We start from the raw sequence: 23,236 nt of genomic DNA on the forward strand, positions 1-23,236 counted from the left end.
TTAAAACGTAGTCACACTTGCTTCAAGTTTATTTCTGGACTTTTGTAACTGTACCCCTTTTTTTGTGTCCATAAGATCCATAGCAAAACAAAATCACTATAAAATGAATACATACTGTATAGCAGGTCGTTACCCTGGAATTTCCTCCTTTGAAATCATGAATTTTACTATATTTATTATTTGAATGCTATTTTGTCTTCCTGATTTTACATTAAAAACCTTTGCAAAGTGTGAAAGAAGCAGCTGGACATAGCTTGTCACAGTTTTTTATAGATATAATTTTTCTCCAAAATACAAAAACAAAGACATGTTGTTGGCAGTTACACAAGAGGGGAATTCAAAACCCTTCCCTTCAAAGCCGCTGTGCTTGGGTTGGTACTGGTCTCTCCTAGACCTACACATAGCAGTCACTAGGTAGTATATTCCCCTCAAAGCTGCGGGGTTTAAGGGGAATGGCAACGTGGCAGCTTCGCCAGGCCCTCAACTTATCAGACTAACATCACCAGCGTCAGGCTCTCAGTTCACAGTTTTGAAGGATGGGTATCCAATCTCCATGCAGTGTTGGTGAATAGTTATGTAATCATCACTCAATGTTCTGTGTAAATCTGTGCAATGATGAGGCCCGAGCCTGGCGGCTGAGGTTTGCTGCTGAACCAGCTGCATGCCTTCAGCAGTTTAACACATCAGCCTGCAGCTGGGAGTCTGTTACTGCCAGGTTTCTCTTTGAGCCTGAGCTCCCCCTGCTGGTCTGAGCAACACCTGCCGATATGCAATCCAATATAACAGAACATATATTTGATTAGACTGTGTGCTGAGCAGTGGTTGCGTTAGACTTCTTCGTTGTCCGTCATTTTGACGGAAAGGATCGTAAAATTTCCGTCATAATCCATTATTACCCGTCATTTTATTTTTCATGTTTTAATGATGAGATGAGACATATTTATGTTTAGGTACTGAGCAGCAAATGTTCATTCATTCATTGTTTTTTTATGATTCATACAGAACTTTTAAGGGCATGGAGAAAAAAAAAGATGAACAGAGACACCGACCGTGTGGTCACTTTTCATGTCAACACGAACATGAATGATTTATTTTTTCCTGCACTGACAGCACAGCAGAGCAGTGGCGGTTCTAGACCAATTTGACTGGGGGGGCCACTGGGGGGCCAGTTATTTTCTAAGGGGGGCACAATAAATGCAGGACGAAAAAGAGAACTAGACAGTATGAAGTAATTGCGCATAAGAAAACAATGCAATACAGTTATTGGTATTTGTTTCAGTACACTTATTTATTTCAGATATATCTTATAGTTATTACCGTTATAGTATATATATATAGTTATAAAACGGATAAGTCAAATCAAGCAATCTGATTGGTTATTAGCCGTGATATACTGAGCGTATACCACGGGTAGAATTGTAAGTTACTTTTCACAACAAGTCAGTATCCCTCCGCGTCTGAGAAACACAGTATACAGTTGGGCTAAAAAGCAAACTGCAGTTTGCTTTTCAAACTGGAACAAGAAAGCAGCGGAGAAGTAACGGGGCAGAAAACCTCCTTTTTACGTAGCGGTCCAGACATAGACATCAAACGGCAAAACATATTCAGTGTGCAGTTCCTTTGGCATTAGGGCAGGGATATCTAGATACTTTTGAAGGTTTAACATAATGAATTGTGCTACTTTTAAAGCAAGCAACGATGTTTTCAAATCTGTAATCAAAGAGGTCCGCAAAAACGCTATCGACCAATCAGATTGCTTGATTTGACTTGTCAGTTTTATAAATATATTTAAATTTCTTCCGTTACGAAACAAACTTACAAAGGATAAGATGGAAACATTTAAGATTAACTTCGACCTCTAGGGGGGTCTTACTATGGAGGAGTGGATTGAGCAGTGCCTATCTCCAGAAAAAAAGCACCTAAATTTCGACATGCAGAGCAACGTGAAGAGCAGGTAGACCAACTGGAAAAGTACCACCATTCAAAAGCTTTCTGATGCGGGTCTTGAAACAAAGCAGAGAAATTATGATTGTTAGTGGCCACAGGTGCGAAAGCTCTCTCCAGAGCTACTGGAACCCGAATCTCGGGAACCGGAGAAAGTGGAGCAATATTCTCGCCACGCCAAGCAACAGCCTAGAACAACCTCAACCTATACAAGTCACCACGTAAGCCATTCTACTGATGCTGGACAGTTTTTCAGTGGCTGCACAATAAACGGCAACATAGAAAAATGAATGTAAATAAATAGCCAAATAATGGATCAACGCTCTCTGTCTAATATGTTCACTAGCTATTAGTGTTGTTGCATAGCAACCACCTCACACTAGGTTTCGTGCAGAAGGCAACAGAGGGACTATTTTATTTTGAACATCATTATTTACTAATAAAAACTATTTAAATTAGAGTGTGTATTTTTCTTTCATATTGCCACACTTGGTAACCGTTTTATAAAAGCAATAGCTCACTTCAGGCCGTGATATATGCTCATTATATCATAGCTAAGGGAGTTGTCGAACCTCCGCTTCGCGTCGGGCCGAACCACGCCCCTTAGCTGTGATATAATGAGCATATACCACGGCCTGTCGTGAGCTATTGCTTAATTATAAAACGGACAAGTCAAATCAAGCAATCTGATTGGTTCTTAGCCGTGATATACTGAGCGTATATCACGGGTAGAATTGTAAGTTACTTTTCACAACAAGTCAGTATCCCTCCGCGTCTGAGAAAAACAGTATACCGTTGGGCTGAAAAGCAAACTGCAGGCAGTTTGCTTTTCATACTGGAACAAGAAAGCAGCAGAGAAGTAACGGGGCAGAAACCCTCCTTTTTGACGCAGCGGTCCAGACATTGACATCAAACGGCAAAACATATTCAGTGTGCAGTTCCTTTGGCATTAGGGCAGGGATATCTAGATACTTTTGAAGGTTTAACATAATGAATTGTGCTACTTTTAAAGCAAGGAACGATGTTTTCAAATCTGTAATCAAAGAGGTCCGCAAAAATGCTATCGACCAATCAAATTGCTTGATTTGACTTGTCAGTTTTATAAATATATTAAAATTTCTTCCGTTACGAAACAAACTTACAAAGCATAAAATGGAAACATTTAAGATTAACTTCGACCTCCGGGGGGGTCTTACTATAGTATGGAGGAGTGGATTGAGCAGTGCCTATCTCCAGAAAAAAAAAAGCACCTAAACTACGACATGGAAAAGTACCACCATTCAAAAGCTTTCTGATGCGGGTCTTGAAACAAAGCAGAGAAATTATGACCGTTAGTGGCCACAGGTGCGAAAGCTCTCTCCAGAGCTACTGGAAGCCCAATCTCGGGGACCGGAGAAAGTGGAGCAATATTCTCGCCACGCCAAGCAACAGCCTCGAACAACCTCAACCTATACAAGTGACCACGTAAGCCATGCTACTGATGCTGGACAGTTTTTCAGTGGATGCACAATAAACAGCAACATACACATTAATGTAAATAAACAGCCAAATAATGGATCAACGCTCTCTGTCTAATATGTTCGCTTGCTGTTAGTGTATTTACATAGCAACCACCTTGCACTATGTTTTGTGCAGAAGGCAACGGAGGGACTATTTTATTTTGAACATCATTATTTACAAATAAAAACTATTTAAATTAGAGTGTGTATTTTTCTTTCATATTGCCACACTTGGTAACCGTTTTATAAAAGCAATAGCTCACTTCAGGCCGTGATATATGCTCATTATATCACAGCTAAGGGGCGTGGTTCGGCCCGACGCGAAGCGAAGGGTCGATTACCCCCTTACCACGGCCTGTCGTGAGCTATTGCTTAATTATAGTTATATTACAATTTTTGCACTAACACCATATCATATTTATATAAAAATAAAGGCAATGAACAGTTACATCTCTACTTTACATCTACAATTACACGGATACAATAGTTAAACTCACCTTCAATTATCGTGATAGTCTCTCGAAACGTAGGTTTCAATCAGTCTTTCTTGGATGCAACAGCATCGGATGATCCGAGATGAAAAGTGTTTGTTTTTCGCGCGCTTCAGCCGGACAGTGAAAGTGAGTGCACCGCTCTAATGGGTCCTGAGTGCACCGCTCTAATGGGTCCGACTAGAATGATGAATAGCGTTGGTTCCGCCTATTCCGTCATTCAATAAATCGTGTAATAAATCATACATTTTTCATTTTTTTCACTTTTTGCACTCTTCATTTTTAGGGGGGGCAAAGGGGGGTCAGAGGTCAGTGTTAGGGGGGCACTGGCCCCCCTGGCCCCCCTCTAGAACCGCCCCTGCAGCAGAGGGGGGCAGAGGCCGCTAAAAACACTGCGACCATTGTGCCTAAACAGGCAAATATGAACAATGCCATAGTTTTAAATGAGACAATTACAATCAAAATATGAACAAAACATTTACAAGAACAATTCAATTGACCTGCTGTAGCTCATCTTAGCTTTTCTACAGATGTCGAAGAACATTTTGCCATCTTCCCTCCTCAGCCACTTAAACTTACTGGCTTGTCCTTCATCCTCCACCCACCGCACCAATCCCTCTTTTTTCAGCTCGTTTTCTCCACACCATCACAATTACTGGGCTTATTAAAAAAGCTTCGGACGATCAGCTGCCGTGACATTTTGCGATTGCTAAAGCCGGTTAAACAACAAGGTAATCAACGAGGTCAAAAACAAGACTAGACAATAGCTACTTAATATACACACACTCGCCACCAACTGGACAGGGGTGTGAATGACTAAATAATAGTTACAGACTACAGTAGAGTACAGTAGATCGCCCTCAGTCTACCTGGCCACTAAGGATGTAATACAATGTGGGCCGCTGGTGGACATTTTTTGGCGCTGTTCCGAGTTGTGTTCTAATGTGTGACTGCTTTCAGATTTTTCCGTCATTGATAGAAAAAATCCGTCATTGACGGAAAATATTCGGTTAACGCGACCTCTGGTGCTGAGTCACTATTTTAGTTTAGTCTTGGATTGCTTCATATGTCCATATCCTTTGTCTACATTTTAATGAATTAACCCTCCGGTATCACTGTGGACGTTTTGTCCATATGGGTAATTTTTCACTTTTCATTTTGCAATAACTTTGGTTGTGTTGGTGCAAATGGCCTGACTTTTTGTAACAAGGATATTTTCTCGATCTATTTTGGAATTCCGATTTCAATTTTTCAAATCGGTCTTTAATTCACTGTGTAATAAATCGACTACGCAAATTAGTCATTCGAGACAAAAATGTCCACTGCAAAATACTTTGATAAAAACATTATATTAAAAGGTTTTTTTCACAACTTTTTTGTGTTCAATCTTTAAAGCAACTTCCACCCTAATAGAAAATACTAAAAATGTAATCATTTTCAGGATTTTAACCCTTTAAAGGCCATTTTGTATACTTGAAACCGCTTTTTTTTTTCATGATGAAAACAGAGAAAATGAGTTATTTTCCCAAAAATACATATCTGGGGACTGGCTCTTCTTTTTTTAATAACAGTCTTGGATATGTCAAAGATTAGCAGCAAAATTGATTTTTTTTGCATTATTAGTTTAGTTTAAAAAAGTTACACATTAGTCATTCGGGACAAAAATGTCCACTTCCAAAAACTGCTCTAAAATGACAACAAATTAATATATTTTTTAACTTTTTGGGGTTAAATCTTTCAATCAACTTCAGTCCTGATCAAAAATACCAAATTTTAAATTATGTTCAGGATTTTAACCCTTGAACTGCCAGTTTGAAAACATGACGTAGTTTGGGAATGAGGGAGTGAGAGAAAAAGAGAGAGAAAGAAAGAAAGATATGAGGCGAAAACTGCGACTTGCTGCAAACCAAATCTACTGTATATTGTTGTCTCTGTACACACACACTGTACATCCAGACACACACACACACACACACACACACACACACACACACACACACACACACACACACACACACAGACATAGACACAGACACAGACACAGACACAGACACAGACACAGACACACACACACACACACACACACACACACACACACACACACACACACACACACACACACACACACACACACACACACACACACACACACACACACACACACACACACACACACACAAACACATTTCTCAGCTGATACCACTCTTCCACATCCATACCAACACACCTACATCATATTAGTTGCATACATGTATTTCAATGGCTGTCAGGGCCCCGTTGAACAACAGGCAAAGAAACCAAGAAATGACAAGCATGTAATTCAATGGTAAAATGTCGAATCTGGTGATATACAGTAAAAAGGACAAATTGAACTATTTTCCTCCAATATAAAACCCTGAAATTACAAAATGCATGATTTTATACCGGTATGGCGGAGAGATCAAAAGATGTGGTTATAATGGGAGTGGATGGGACACGAGTGGCTAATGTGTAAGTTTTTTGTTTAATCTGATTCTGTGATTGATCAGGACTGAAGTTGATTGAAAGATTGAACCCCAAAAAGTTAAAAAATATATTAATCTGTTTTTGGAAGTGGACATTTTTGTCCCGAATGACTAATGTGTGAGTTTTTTTGTTTAATCTGATTTTGTGCAAAAACTAATAATCAACCAAAATCAATGTTGTTGCTAATCTTTGACATATCCAAGACTGTGATAAAAATTAAAAAAAAGCCGACCCCCCCAACATTTATTATATGGAACATAACTGCCTTTTTGTGCATGTTTCTCATAGAAAACGCAAATTCATGTTTTCAAACTGGCAGTTTAAGGGTTAAAATCCTGAACAGAATTTAACATTTGGTAGTTTTGATCAGGACTGAAGTTGATTGAAAGATTTAACCCCAAACATTTTTAAAAAATATGAATCTGTTGTCATTTTAGAGCAGTTTTTGGAAGTGGACATTTTTGTCCCGAATGACTAATGTGTAACTTTTTTGTTCAATCGGATTTTGTGCAAAAAATAATAATGCAAAAAAATCAATTTTGTTGCTAATCTTTGACATATCCAAGACTGTTATAAAAAAAAGAGCCAGTCCCCAGATATGTATTTTTGGGAAAATAACTAATTTTCTCTGTTTTCATCATGAAAAAAAACAGCGGTTTCATGTATTCAAAATGGCATTTAAAGGGTTAAAATCCTGAAAATGATTACATTTTTGGTATTTTCTATTAGGGCGGAAGTTGTTTTAAAGATTGAACCCAAAAAAGTTGTGAAAAAAACCTTTTAATATAATGTTTTTGTCAAAGTCTTTTGCAGTGGACATTTTTGTCTCGAATGACTAATTTGCGTAGTCCAATCGAATGATACCGGAGGGTGAATTAAGTCAGTTGGAAATGTACATTTGATATGCAAACAAATGAAGGCATACACTGTCATGAATGCACTATTAAATGTTTATTCATAAAAAGTTTGTTCTAATTGGCAATTTGTTCAACTTAATAATAACAATGGCACACATATCTTAATTTTCTTCCCATCATGCAGTCTTTGATTCATATTTAGCTATATTGCAATGTGCTGTTTAGGCTCATTACTGTATGTACAGTAGGTTGTTATTGCACATATAGTAGGTTGTAAATATTTGCATAACTTCCAGTCGTCCCTTTCATTAGTTGTGTTTATTGTCGTCTCAAGATGTGTGTCAGTTTTAACAATATTTTCACAATTACTAGTCATTGGTCCTGTGTCGTGTCCATATTTGTATATCCTTGTAATTTTTGGTCATAGTAAAGCGTATCACCAAATATCTTGTATATTTCTGATACCTTTGTCAGAGAAACTCATAAACTTGATGTCCTACAGGAGTATTTGTTGTAGCACTATACATGTTTTACATGTAATAAATATCTATCTTTATTTATTTATTTCCAACAAATATGTGAGCGGGCTTGCATGAAATCATGCACAGACACACTCCAACATCCCTGAAAACTGCGTAACTTATTACCAGTTCTTTTTGTTAAGTATTTTAACGACGTCCACTATTTCCTTGCAGTGCCGTGTGCAAATCGCAACACAGTAATAAGCTGGTAGAAAATGTTCTTTATTGATACAGAACACCATTTCCTTCCTGTTAGTGAGTTGGTGCTTAAGAGGATCTTCACTAAGATGTAGTTTTAACATGAACCAGAACAAACCAGAAACAATGTAATTGTTTATTTGGTTGTGATACATATATTTATTTGCACCAGTCGTGGCACCTTTAGAGCGAATATCCTGTTCTTTTGACATGCTTACTGTAACAGATAAGAATCTGTCTATAAGTCTTTGACCTCATGTCTCAGAGATTTAACCACACCTGTCTTTCTTGTTAACTGACATCAGTGCTGTTTCACTTTCTCTGTGTAATTAAATGCTTGTAGAAAAATCTCAGCATAAATACTTGTGTGTCAAACACCAAGTATCTGTGTTATGTTGGAGATTTGGAGGATGTTTAAAACCAACCTCGTCTCCGCGTGTCGTTTGATAAGCTGGGTAAATTCGTAAAAAGGAAGGGATTAAGAAACACCAGAATGCAAGTGAAACAATAATCTTCTTTTAATGATACAAGGTAACAATACAAATACAAAGGAATCACGAAGCACTCTGCAGAGTACTCCGGGCTCAGGTTCTACCACGTGTGAGACAGGTCTCAGGAACGGCCGGTCAAAAACAAGAGCGCGAACCAAAGGAAAACACAGGCTTTCATACTAAAACACAGGAGGAGGTGTGTGCGTGCTTTCCCCCAGAGGTCATCTTATTGGGAGAGACCAACACATGGCCTGTCGCACCCAATCAGTGCGACACAGCAGAAGAAACCCGGAAACAAAAAGTCTCTTTCAGTTTGACGAAGACCAGATACCTTTTGGTGTCTGGTACGAACCTGCTCTCAACATCAAGTTTCCTTATCTTATTTCACATCTTGTAGCCAGCACACACACATCCCCTTTATGGCCCTTTGTCCCTGAGTCCATCTTCCCGCCTCAGGCTACCACACACAAGTTAAAAGTATGTTTTAAGATATAGTTGTTATAGTTGGCTAACTATACGTAATACATGTAAATCACTTTCATATCAATAATAACGAGGAACACATTACCTATGCTCTTAAGCAGTATTAGAGATGTTTTTCAAATAGTCAAACTTCACACAGGCCCAATATAGAGAACACACTCATTTGTCCTACAGCCCTTCCATTTGTTTGAGCTATTGTTCACATCTTTACTTCAAATAAAAGGTTTCACATTGTATATTTCCAGCTTCCTTTACACATACTGTTATTATTAATACAAAGTAATTAACCACACACGTCTATTGAAAACAAGTAGATTTCCCTGATAATTGACATGCTGAAAATCTTCGGAAGAATGTCCCCTCCCCCAGCTCTCTCCTCCCTGTCATAAAAGCTGCTTCCATTTCATATATAGTAATAAAACATGTTTAAGCTAATTTCTCCACAATGTTTGTAGCCATTTAGTACCCACACATGAAATAATAAGAACAGAGGTATAGTTGAACAGTAATCATGTAGCACATATATTTACTGCAATGAAAACACACATATTTGCCCCAAGCATGTGTAACGCACCCCCTTCTTTTATGAGGGAAACATTCCAGAGTCTTGGAGCTATCTCCAAATTAGGATGTCCCCTGCTCCCATCCCTCTCTAAACACAAAGACTTCACCTCAATATATTGGGGAGGGAAAATATACTTTGTCCCTTCAAATTTAACACACATGAATATATATAAGGTGACATTAAAATGAATATACCAGATTTAACTTTCCTGCCATAACACGTTACTTTAATACTTCAAATAATTCAAATAATCCTTCAGTTATAAGAATCAAATGATTCACTTTTCCTTCATCGTGTTCATCTCTGCGTAGCTCCTACATTTAGCTGCTCAGGAAAGTTCAGAAATAGTTTCTGCTTGTTCAAAAACATCACACACAATGCCCACTGGCAACTAGTTTGGTAAAGCCTTTATACTTCACTTTGTTTTCACTTATATTTACTTCAACTTGACTGTTTCATTTATGACACTTTGTGACTTCTACTGTTTATGCATGTAAAGTATCACATTGTTGTTTCTTCCCTCTTTCTGCATTGCCTTTCATTTTGTTTCTCTTCGCTTCCTCTTTGTTTCAAAATGACAAAATGATCTGATGAAACAGTTGAGTACTTGACTGTGGAAACAAATGTCATATTTGATATTTTTCTGTTTATTGAATATGTAAATCAACAACTCACTTTTGAAAACACATTTATATTTCATTATAAAATCTAGTTTGGAACATTATTATGTGGATCCGTTAGAAATAACTGATGGGACTTGCATTAATGTAGTAAAAAGAGATTCTAATCTCTATGGTGCTGAAGGCCACACCCCGGACACATCTTTCAAAAGCCATCAACACGCGACACCAGTCTGACATGACTCAGTTGTTGGACTATTACCACTGACCCTTCCATGCTGGTGAAACCTTTATTTGTTTCTTTATCAATTTCTGAAACGTAGATCAGTACTGTATATACTACGACTACTAATGTATTTATTTCTTCTCTAGAAACAGAAAATATCGTATGCTGACCATCATTGTTGGCTGTAAGGTAAGATATTTGTTTTAGAAAACTCAAATGATTGCAAGTCATAAAATGTCAGGCTTATTTTGTTAGTTAATTCAGTCATTTTGTTACAAATATATATAAACATATATAAATATATATATATTTATATATATATATATATATATATATATATATATATATATATATGTTGTTTGCTCGAGGCAAGAATAATTGACATACCTTTTAAAGAAGTTTTGTTATTTGTAAGAATAATGTGCATACCTTTACAGAATTTCTATCAAAGCAAATTCAAAACATTTTAAATAGCTATCATTAGTTTACATCTTCATGCTGGCTCCCTTATATTATCTTTGAAAGGACGACATTATTTCCTCTTTTTAGTGATGACACCAGTAACAGTAAGAGTACATTGCAATACAAGTTAAAGCAATAGTTTAAAAGCATACATTTGATTTATAACTAATACTTTTCATTAGTATTCAATCATTATGTTTTTTAAATAAGCAGCACTGCTTCTTTACTGTGTGAAGCTTGAAATTACTCAAACTGGATTATTCTTTCAGCAACAAATATCAAACGTCACATTTGATCATATTTACTTTGTGACGTATGAAGTGAAGTTAATATAATTCCCACTATAAAACATGTATTCTTCTTTACCAGGGCTATTCATATTGAAGTAGTTAACTAGTTGATCAAATGAATAGATTTCATGTCTGTTGTGTGTGTCTGGTGCCTCTGTAGGAATATCAAGCTGACAGAAAAGCATGACGGGTGCTTTAAAGGTTTTCCTCCTTCTACTTCAAGGTAGGGTTTCCAACAATTGAATGCCTTTCGATGTCTTTAGATTACTCACAAAAAGTGCAATATATGCTTTTTTTTTTTTAATTAAGGTTTTTGTGAGTGTGTGCTGTTAATTTGGACGGGTTTGTTTTCTTTTAATTATGTTTACATTTCTGCTTAATTTTCTTTCTTTTTTTTAAAGATGAGCTACAGTGTAGAAATGGCAATGAAAATCTCATGACCCGAGCTCCTCCAACGATGCAACATATATAATAAAATACAATATAAATCTATATACATGTAAATAGAATATGATATATACAAGAACAGAATATGAAATTAAATATTGTACATTAAGACAAAGTTAAATACGGTTTATTGCGGTGATAACTATTTAGATAAATAAGTAGATCGCAAGATGACAAACAGATGAATGTTTGTCGAGGTACTTAACAGAGCTCAGATGTTTAGCAGTCTTATGGTCTGTGGGATAAATCTGTCCCTGAGTCTGGTAGTTGTTTGAATACTTAGTTTTTCTTTAACCTTGGCGGATATTTAATTTATTGCTTTTATTTCACCTCAGGTAGCTTATGCGTGAAGTGGGAAATCACCATGCCTCAGAGAATAGATGGACTAACTGGATCCTGTGTGAAGGTCCCCTGCACTTTCGCCGTTGACTCAACGTTTGATGGACTTCTGGATGGTTCCTGCAAAGCAATTTGGATCAGAGGAAGCATGGACGGAACAATTGTGTTTGATTCCAGCCTCACTGGAGATCAGTCAAGCGGAAACCTCACAGGGAACCTGCTGAACAAGGAGTGCACCACCATCTTCTACAACATGCAACCGTCCCATTCTGACAAATACTACTTCAGGATTCAGTGTGAAAACAAGCTGATCGGCACCTATCCAACAGGAGTCCATATCAACATTCAAAGTTTGTATTGTGTCTTTTAATTGTTTCACTTTACACATCTTTTGGTTTACCTTTTGTCATGTACTTGTTTTTTTTCTCCTCAGATTCACTGGACCAACCTACCATAACTCCATCTACACTGGAGGTAGAGGAGGGGGCTCTGGTGACGTTGAGCTGCACGGCTGTAGCCCCGTGTCCCATCCTTCCCCCAGATCTGACTTGGACCCCCAGGATAGATGACATTGAGGAGAAACATGAATCTGAATCCATGGTCTCTGTTATGAACTTCACCTCTTCTTACCTCCACAATGGACAGAATCTTTCGTGCACCGCTCTCTACAAACGACAAGCTGGCAACACCGACCTTCGGTTTGAAAAGTTTATGACCCTCCATGTTCTTTGTGAGTATGTTTCAGGCCTTTTCTGGTTGCTGAGTTGGATGTTGATTTAGTTCACATTTAATCATTCCCTTCATTTGATATAATGTGATGTTAGGAAATGTTCCTCTGGGGACTCTGCAGAGTATTTGGATCAAGTTGTGTTTACTAAAACTGCAGACTTGATTATCGAGTGGAAAAAAAGGGGACACTAAACCAAAGTCATTTATGAGCTGACTTGAGTTTATTCTTATTTTTATAATTTAAAGGTCACATATCATGCAAAATGCACTTTTAGATGTCTTTAATAAATATCTCTAGACATCACAAAGTGTCGGAAAATACAACCCTCTCTTTTCCTGCTTGCCCACATCTCTAAAAATAGTGGTACAATGGAGCTGCTTACCGTTATTATGTAATATCGGAAATGTGAGCTGGCTTTACTTCCACGGCCCTATCAGAAACGTTGCTGTATCAGAAACAATGTGCAACGTTTTGGAAGTAATATGGTCTGTGTTTACATTAGCAAGCAACGGACTCGGAATCAGCACTTCTCTAACAGGGCTGAAATAGAGGGGTATGAGGCATGGCTAGAATGGGTGATCTGTTTGGTATTTTGAGCAAAACACTTCAAAGACATGTTTTTCATATATATGAGACATATAATATAGATGCCTAAAAATAGTATAATAGGAGACCTTTAAAGAGGTTTTTCACATTCTCCCAAAAGTTGGAAAGACCGATTCATGAAACCGTCATAATGCTTTAATATTAACAACCTTGGTAGTGCACACAATAGGGTGTTTTGTACATTGTCATCTAGTATGTCTTTTTGACAAGTGCTATATGAGAAAATTACTTGCACTCTCACATTTGTCTGTCAAAAATGTAACTACATCCAGAAGCTGGTTAGCGTAGCACAGCACAAAGACTGGCAACAAGTGGAAAAACTAGGTTGGCTCTGTCTTAAGGTAACAAAAACAGCTTACTAGATTTTCAATCATCTCTTCCAGAGAACACATCAGTCAGCTACTCTGCTACAGTAAAAAAGGGCAGCTTGGTGAATCTGACCTGCAACGGCAATGCCAATCCAGCTGTGTACACTTGGTACAAAGTGAATGGAGGTCAGGTGACCGATGTGGGTTCGGGGAAAAGGTTTTCAACCACTGTGTCAGAAGTTGACAGACACTTTTACTGTGAAGTCAGTAACAGATACGGAACCCAGAACTCATCCATCACTCAGATAGACGTACAATGTAAGTCTGATTGAAAAACAGTCAAACAGATAAATATTGACCAGCAACATTTTAAAAGATATATATATTTTTTTTATTTAGTTCCTCCCAAGGAAACTACAATAATCATTGAGCCTAAAGGTCCACTTTTGGAGGGCAGCTCTGTTTCTCTGCTTTGCAAAAGCCGGGCCAACCCACCTGTGACCAACTACACCTGGTACAAAGGTGATGAAGAGGAAAAGGAGGCTGGATCAAGTTTGGTTTTAAACAATGTCGAACCAAGCAGCAGTGGTGACTACTACTGTGTAGCAGAAAATGAGCATGGGGACCGAAATTCAACACTGATTCAGCTGGACATTCAGTGTAAGTTGATTTTCACCGTAAAGACATTGATTTACACTGTCAAGTTCAACAGACTGAATATGGCTCTGCTGTATAGAGAGTAGTACTGTCTCTGAGGCCAAGACTGACAGTATATACAGTCTAAGGAAAACACAGACACTCATCATCACCGAGGTCACAATATCCATCGATCCACCAGAGCAATAGCCTATAGGCAAAACACAGAAGATCAACAAAATATATGACATCAAATGAACTTACCAAAGCTGAAGTAGATGGTCAACTTCATTCATTTTCTTTCCGTTTCACTGATTTTAATCGCTATACGCTGCTCTCTCTCGTCTCCTCTTCACAACTACACTTTTCACGGCACACGTACTTACAGCCAATCAGCTCTGAATTATGAGATAACTTTTTGGTGGGGTTGCCAGCACTTTGCCCCACTGGTGATTATTTTTTTGGCGCACACAATGAATACAAAAAGACTCTGAGCATTCACAGTGTAGTTTTCACAGTACACGTTCATTTCTACAGCGAGAGAGCAGAGGCGTCAATTGGGTATGGCAAGGTATGGCAGCTGCCACACCTTGGCTCCAGGGGAAAATGTAAATGTTCGTTTTAAAAAAATAAATTTATGGAATTACTCTGTGTCAATTTGTATTGATTATTCTATTATTTAATACATATAAATTAAATACAAATGAAAATCAGAACAACACAATCGATTTCTCTAGTCTAGATATTATCTTTCCCAATACTTATCGTAACGTATCCCCCCTCCCTATCTTGAAATGTGGTATCTCCTGACGAGAAGCCGCCGGAGGTCAGAGCGGGTCATGTTATCGCGGTTTTTTTTATTTTTCGGCTAAGCTAATTAACTAAAATGAAAAGAAAGCAAAGAACTTTAGAATCTTTTTTTATCAAAAAAAAGGCAGGTGAAGGTGATGGCTCCAATGTTGCCCCAGCAGCAGAGGGAGAAGGACCAGGTAGTGAAGGTGGGATTCAAGCTGTTAACGAGGCTGTTAGCCACTCCAGCATCTGCGCCGGGGATGCAGATGCTAACAGGGAGACGGAGACTACATGCATGGAGGCTGAGAACTCGTCCACACCGACTTCTCGAATTGAATCCGAGTCTGAGTCCCCACCAATTTCTCAGATTGAAAGAGCTGGATCAGACGTGGACAGCGATAAGGAAGGTCAAGGCCCGGGTGCAGCAGCAGTAGCAGCCTCTGGGTCAACTGGAGCAGAGAAGAAGGATATTAGTGGATGTAAAACAGACGGACTCAGGCGTCCTCGTTTGACCCACTTCCCAACTAGAAATGGAAGACGCTTTAATGTCAGTGTGTATCAGGAATATGACTGGGTTGAATATTCTGCGCAAGAAGATGCAGTTTATTGCTTTGCATGCCGTCATTTTGGAGGAGCCTCAACTTTAACAGGTGACAGGCATGGACTGCGTGTGTTCATAGACACTGGATACACATGTTGGAAGAACATGAAAAAAAATCTCCGGGATCATCAAGGGAGCAGTAGACACAATTGTGCTGCATTAGCGTGGTCTAACTTTAAGGCTGTGATCAGCGGACATAAGGAATCCATCGCAAGTCGGATTGACGCAAACAGGACAGATGAGGTGCAGGAGAACCGGGCTCACGTCAAATCCTTGTTCAAAATCACGTCATTTCTGGGAAGACAGGCCCTCCCTCTCCGTGGCCACAACGAGAGAGATGAGGATGAAAATAAAGGAAATTTCCTTGAACTTTTGGACGTTATTGCAACAGATGACAGGAACGTGAAAAGCAAACAGGAACGCAGGTATGCGCACTATTCTTCCCCAGAAGCCCAGAATGATATGGTGAGAGTTATTGGGGAAAATATCAGAAGTATAATCATAAATGAAGTAGGAGAAGCACGGTACTTTTCAGTGTTAGTGGATGAAACGAAAGACCTGTCTAAGAAGGAGCAGCTGGCCATTTTGATCCGTTATGTACATGACGGGATTATAAAGGAAAGAGCCATTGGAACCTATCACATGAAGGACCTGACAGCTGAATCCCTGGCCCAGAAAATAATAAAGGAATTATCGAGTTTAGATATTCAGCTGTGTGTTGCACAATGCTACGATGGTGCAAGTGTTATGCGGGGTAATGTGCGTAATGTGGTAATGTACTGAATTGATTGATTGACGTGCGTAGTTAAGTGTTTGTGTCCATAGTTACTTGCGCTAGCAGGATGTGAGTGAGGCTGCATTTGAAAAAGTTCAAATTTTCCTAACCACACAGAAAAGCTACATAGCAGACTTGTCACTTTTGTTATGATTATTTGCTGGGCATGTATATTGATTGATACTGTAGTTAAGTCATGTGACTAGTAACCTTGCCATACCTTAGCTTTGGCTGAATTGACGCCACTGCGAGAGAGAGGGGCAGCCCAGAGCTACCCCACATCTCTCAACACGGCAAAAGGCACACTGTGGACACTAATCAGAAGAACGCAGACTAAAACAGCAATGTAGAGACGAATCAGACGACTAAACATGATCTTTAAATATTTTTTAACATATATTTTATACATATTTTTTTAATTATAATTTTAATTGATTTCAGCTGACAGTATGTGGGGCTGTGCCTCATGCCCTGCACCTGATGACGAGTCACCACTGTGTTATGTACATATAATGCATATAATAGCACTGTTCTAGCGGTAAACACTGAAAAAAGAACATGTTAAGCTGCTGTATACATCAGAAACAATGTGTGACGTATTTTGGAAGTAACATGGTCTGTGTTTACATTAGCAAGCAAACTCAGAGCGAACACTGTCCTGGAGAGAATATGTGTAAAGAAGCCGGATATAAAAGGTACTGTCCTTGAGGTAAACCCGCAAGAGAGAAAGCGTTTGAGCTCCATACTGTTTCAGAAATATTGCCTAATGTAGTTTGGAACATAAGATGGTGTTCAATGAAGGCAGCGTTCAGCAGAGTTTCTATGGTTACACAGCCTTCTCTTCAGAGCTCACCGCTTGCATGCAGACGCTCCGAAGGGGCGTGGCCAGGAGCTGCTCGGTTACATTTAAAGGGCCGGACCCATAATCAGCACTTTTGTAACAGGATTGAAATAGGCTCCATAATATATTGTTCAAATATTGCATAATCGGTGAGCTTTAAATCATGTGAGGATGTTGTGTTTGGTTTCTTTTCTTTTGTTTTATTATTAAGATGTTATTTTCAAACACAGAGAATGAAGAGGTTGTTATCTCAGTTTTCTAAAAAAAGGCAACTCAAAATGTAAATGTATTTTACAAAGACTGTGATTCTCAAACTGTGCTTCTTGTACCATTGGTGGTAAGCTACTCCAACTGGCCTAAATCCTTAACTTAAAACCAAGACATTCTTTTTTATTTTGAAGTGACTGACATAGCATGAACTATTAACATCAGCTAAACACTATGCTTTTCAGATCTCCCTAAGAACACCTCGGTGTCTGTTGACCCCTCTGGTCCGGTGCAGGACGGCAGCTCTGTAACTCTGACCTGCACTAGCATCGCCAATCCAGCAGCAGTGAACTTCACCTGGTTCAGAGCGGCTGGAAGAGAGGAGAAGGTGATGGGCTCTGAGAGAGACCTCACCTTCAATGTGACTAAACTCTCAGAAGATCAGTATTACTGTGAAGCTCTGAATGTCCACGGACCTGGCATCTCAGAGCGTGTCAGCTTTGACGTCACATGTGAGATTGATACACTTTTTTAATTAAAGGCAATCCTTTGTTTCCATTAAACAAAATCAAATTACTTCTTTGTCTCAGTTCCTCCAGAGATCCTGTCTTCTTCCCGTTGCATCAAGATTTCATCCATGATCCGATGTTCCTGCTACAGCCAGGGGAACCCGCCTCCCTCCCTGGTTTGGAAGTTGGCCGGAGAGCCTGTCAATCACTCTGCTGCCATCCCAATCAGGGAAGAGTCCCTGGGGAACGTGGGCATGAAGAGCATCATCACCCTGTACGATCTGGACGATGACACGCTCTCTCTAGTCTGCCTCAGCATCAACTCACTGGGCTCTGACAGTTTTGCTTTTAACATTTTTTTGCTTAGCAAAACTGAGCAAGGTAGAGGAATTGCGAGATGGTGAATTTGTATTTGTTAATAATCTGCCTCTCTGGTTTTAATGATCAATGTGTTTTGTGGGGACTTTTCAGGCTTCCACTTGTTGTCTTTTGGGATCGGTTTTGTAGTGGCAGCTCTGGGGATGCTGCTGGTGTGTGTACCGCTGCTGATAATCTCCTACCGGTGAGAGACAACTTTTTTTTCAAAGCTTGTTAAAAAAAAATTGTAAACACATTTTGAGGGTGTCATCAGGGGTGTAACTTGACTGGTGACCAGGCTGGCAGCACATTTAAGCAGTGCAGCCATGGCCACCTCAGAACATTGCTAAATATCACCATGAAATGAAAGACTTTAATATAAAATTATAATAAATGTCTCGATATTGTTGTGTGTGTTACTTTTAGGAAAGGAAAAGTCATCTCTTCCTCGGACAAGGGAAAGGCGGAGACATGCAACCCTGTAGTTACTGATGTGGTGAGTTCATGTTTTGCACATATTGTTAGATGCATTAAAACAGGAAGCTTCACTGACCCAACAAAATGTAGTTTTTGATTTTTAAACAGCGGTGAAAGTTGTCTCAAAAAGTCATTATACACTATGTCAAAAAGGCATTGTATGGTATGTTTAAAAACTTTTATTTTTAAAACCCATGATATAGTATGTTCTACAAAGTCATTGTCATCTATATAATGCTTTCAAGAGTATTTGTTTTGTATGCCATGACAAATGTCAAAAATAATCAGAGTCAGTAATCAGTAAAGCATGCAGAACAAAGTGCTTTAGAACATGGTTCATATGAATAAAAACTGAAATATAATGCAAAGATAATAAAAAATAAGAAGGTAGTAAAACACAATAGATAGAAGTGAAAGTATATAAAAAGCTAACATGAGATGAAACAATGAAACCTAATTAATAAACATACTAATCATAATAATAGAAAAAAAAGCACCAAAGGTCACAAGTCCAACTTTAATTTGTGGAAAAAAGCCCTTAAAACCCTCGATGGCATACTGTTGCCCTCAGGCAACAAACCACTTTCTTCGACCTCACACTGGCCCTCTAAATATTTTTATTTTTTTAAATATACACAATGTCACCTGACATGCTGGTGTCCAATAAAATGAGGGAATGATATGGGTGTGGCATTTTGTCTGGGGGTGGAGCAGTCCTTTCTGCAAGCAAAGCTGCAGGGGACTCAGGGCCACCACTTGGTAAGATACATTTCACTTTTTAACATATTAGAAATGTACACAACCTAAAATGAAAAATACATGCATGTGCATGAATACGTAAAGAAGTAGATTTGATTGTTTAAAGACTTATTATGTATTTATTAATTAGCTAAAACTATGTTTTTTGTTCGTTGCCTCAGGGCAACACTGCGCCACTTGGACCACTTTTTTCCAGGCAATATCATACAAGTGTGCAAATGTGCTCAGCTGTAAAATGATAAACCTGATCAATGTTTTTACTTTACCATCTACTGATATGCACACACACACAGACACACACAGACACACACAGACACACACACACACACACACACACACACACACACACACACACACACACACACACACACACACACACACACACACACACACACACACACACACACACACACAAAAAGACATATACACACAGATGCACACCCACACCCACACACCCTGATATAAACACACATACACCCCCCCACAAAGACAGACAGACAGACAGACAGACAGACAGACAGACAGACAGACAGACAGACAGACAGACAGACAGACAGACAGACAGACAGACAGACAGACAGACAGACAGACAGACAGACAGACACACACACACACACACACACACACACACACACACACACACACACACACACACACACACACACACACACACACAGAGAACACCTTTTTAATTCATATAGTTGTTTTTTCTATGTCTTCTGAATTGTAGAAATCCTTGGTGTTTCAATACCCTCGTGGCACATTGTTGCCCTGAGGCAACAAACCAACCCCTGGTTGAGGGGTGTGAGGGGGGTCGCATTTTATAATTGATATAACATAAGGGACCCCTAAGCTCCTAAAACACATGGTGAAACATTTTTTTCCTCCCAAAATAAAAAGTCATGCGATAGAGGGTTAAAGAAGTCCGTCAGGTATGCCATACAAAAAACAATATTGCATTTTAGTATGTTATAAAAGTATTTCAGAATTAATTCTCATAAAAATGTTTTGCCATGAAAAATGTGTAAAATGTCATAGTAATTTATTCTAAAATAAATTCACTGTATAGTTTTTCCATATATATGTAAAAATAAAACATAGTATATTATGCCATAAAGACATCTCATCATTTGGTATGACATACACAATGGAATTTAACTAAAAAACAAGTGCGCCATAGAATGTCCAAAACATCATTGAATGACATTTAAAAAAAGGAAACGATGAACGGTTGGTTTACTCGCTAACGAGCTTATTTCCCAAAAGTGTTCTGTTTAACAATGGGCCTTATTGTGCACTACTACCTCCTTTTCTACATCACTAAAGCCACTCTTTTGTTTTCTGTAGATCAACTGTTCAAAAGTGGATGTGATTTATGCTAATAAAGCTTTTCTGGAAGAGAGAGAAGTAGCTGAGGAAGAACTTCTCCATTACGTCAATGTGGACTTTGCTAAACTGCAGGCCCATTCAAAGGGTGAGCCTGGGGAAGGGGAGATCAGAGGCCTGGACTCAAAGACGGAGTATGCTGAGATCCGTCTGCAGTCCAGAGGAAGCATTGGAGGAGATGCAGAGGAAGAAGAGAACGTTTCTGACACTCAATTGGAACAAGAGAAGACACCTTAGTCTCATAGACCTTGAGGTGAAATGTTTATGGCTGACGTTTAGAGTAAATGTTAGTGAAACACAGCAATGTGCGCTTCAAACTGCTACAGGACTTCACCATACAAGCAGATCCCCGCTGAGATAAAACAGAATCACACAGCTTCAGGCTGTCAACTTGCCAATGATACATCAACACGTGACGCGCCTCGTTCCTCTTACAACCAACCAAACACATTCTCCTAAACATGCCGCTCTATTTAAGCTGCCGGATCTGCCTGCCTCTGCCTCGCTAATGCTGCTGCTGCTACGACTGCTATCATGTTGCTACTGCTCGCCTCCCCCAGCTTCCACCTATAGGCTCGGGAATAGTTATCTACTATGATGATATATGATCAGGCCCGAGCCTAAACGCCAAACTTAAACTATATAATAAACAAATAATTATAGCTAGCTTCTAATAAACATATCAAGAAACACGCGGGTTGTGTGACTGGAATAAGATTTAGACATAACAAAATTGCCCCCAATGCTGTAATGTACTAAGCTGGATATGACAAAAGCTTTTCTTCTGCTTCTGGGAAAGTAATGACAGAACTTCAAAGTAGTAATACAAAATAAGCTTAAAATGAACTATCTGATTCTGTACCTGGACCCACGACTCTGTGGATAAAGCGTGACATGAGGAGGTGCACTGGCTCCAGATGTTGAACAGATGTGTACGAACGCAGTGGGGGAAACTGTTACTTGATGCTTGAGTGGCGGCTGAGGTTCGCTGCTGAACCAGCTGCATGCCTTCAGCAGTTTAACACATCAGCCTGCTGCTGGGAGTCTGTTACTGCCAGGTTTCTCTTTGAGCCTGAGCTCCCCCTGCTGGTCTGAGCAACACCTGCCGACAATATTTTCACAATTACTGGTCATTTGTGCTGTGTCGTGTCCATATTTGTATATCCTTGTAATTTTTGGTCAGAGTAAAGCGTATCACCAAATATCTTGTATATATATATGATACCTTTTTCAGAAAGCTCATAAACTTGATGTCCTACAGGAGTATTTGTTGAAGCACTATACATGTTTTAAGTGTAATACATATCGATCTTTATTTATTTATTTCCAACAAATATGTGAGTGTACTTGCATCAAATCATGCACACACACACTCCAACATCCCTGAAACCTGGGTAACTTATTACCAGTTTTTAATGTTAAGTATTTTAACGACTTCCAATATTTCCTTGCAGTGCAGTGTGCAAATAGCAACACCATTTAAGTAATAAGCTGGTAGAAAATGTTCGTTATTGACACAGAACACAATTTCCTTCCTGTTATTGAGTTAAGATGATCTTCACTTGTAAGATGTAGTTTTAACATGAACAAGAACAAACCAGATACAATGTAATTGTGTATTTGGTTGTAATACATATATTTATTTGCACCAGTCGTGGCACCTTTAGAGTGAATTTCCTGCTCTTTTGACATGCTTACTGTAACAGATAAGAATCTGTCTGTATAAGGCTTTGACCTTATGTTTCAGACATTTAACCACATCTGTCTTTCTTGGCAACTGAAGTCAGTGCTGTTTCACTTTCTCTGTGTGATTAAATGCTTGTAGAAAAATCCCAGCATAAATATTTGTGTGTCAAGCACCAAGTTTACGTGTTTTAAGAATCAAATGATTCATTTTTAATCATCTTCATCTCTGCATAGCTCCTACATTTAGCTGCTCAGTAAAGTTCAGAAATAGTTTCTGCTTGTTCAAAAACATCCCACACAATGCCCACTGGCAACTAGTTTGGTAAAGTCTTTACACTTCACTTTTTTTTCACTTATATTTACTTCAACTTGACTGTTTCATTTATGACACTTTATGACTTCTACTGTTTATGCATGTAAAGTATCACATTGTTGTTTCTTCCCTCTTTCTGCATTGCCTTTCATTTTGTTTCTCTTCACTTCCTCTTTGTTTCAAAAATGACAAAATGCTCTGATTAAACAGTTGAGTACTTGAGTGTGGAAACAAATGTCATATTTTATATTTTTCTGTTTATTGAATATGTAAATCAACAACTCACTTTTGAAAACACATTTATATTTCATTATA

General features: G+C 38.7%; 1 protein-coding gene across 1 annotated transcript; it reads left to right on the top strand.

The window, feature by feature from the left end:
• Positions 1-11,963: 11,963 nt before the first annotated feature.
• Positions 11,964-21,159, top strand: LOC307013543 (myelin-associated glycoprotein-like; the record flags this gene model as incomplete). The annotated part of the gene is made up of 8 exons (XM_079640943.1): positions 11,964-12,288; positions 12,372-12,636; positions 14,064-14,242; positions 17,680-17,946; positions 18,025-18,324; positions 18,415-18,505; positions 18,727-18,796; positions 20,884-21,159. 8 exons carry the CDS (start codon positions 11,964-11,966, stop codon positions 21,157-21,159), a joined length of 1,773 nt encoding a protein of 590 aa, XP_079497069.1.
• Positions 21,160-23,236: the final 2,077 nt, after the last annotated feature.

Source organism: Notothenia rossii (genome assembly GCF_949606895.1).
Source record: "Notothenia rossii genome assembly, chromosome: 7".
In the NCBI taxonomy this organism is placed as follows: Eukaryota; Metazoa; Chordata; class Actinopteri; order Perciformes; family Nototheniidae; genus Notothenia; species Notothenia rossii.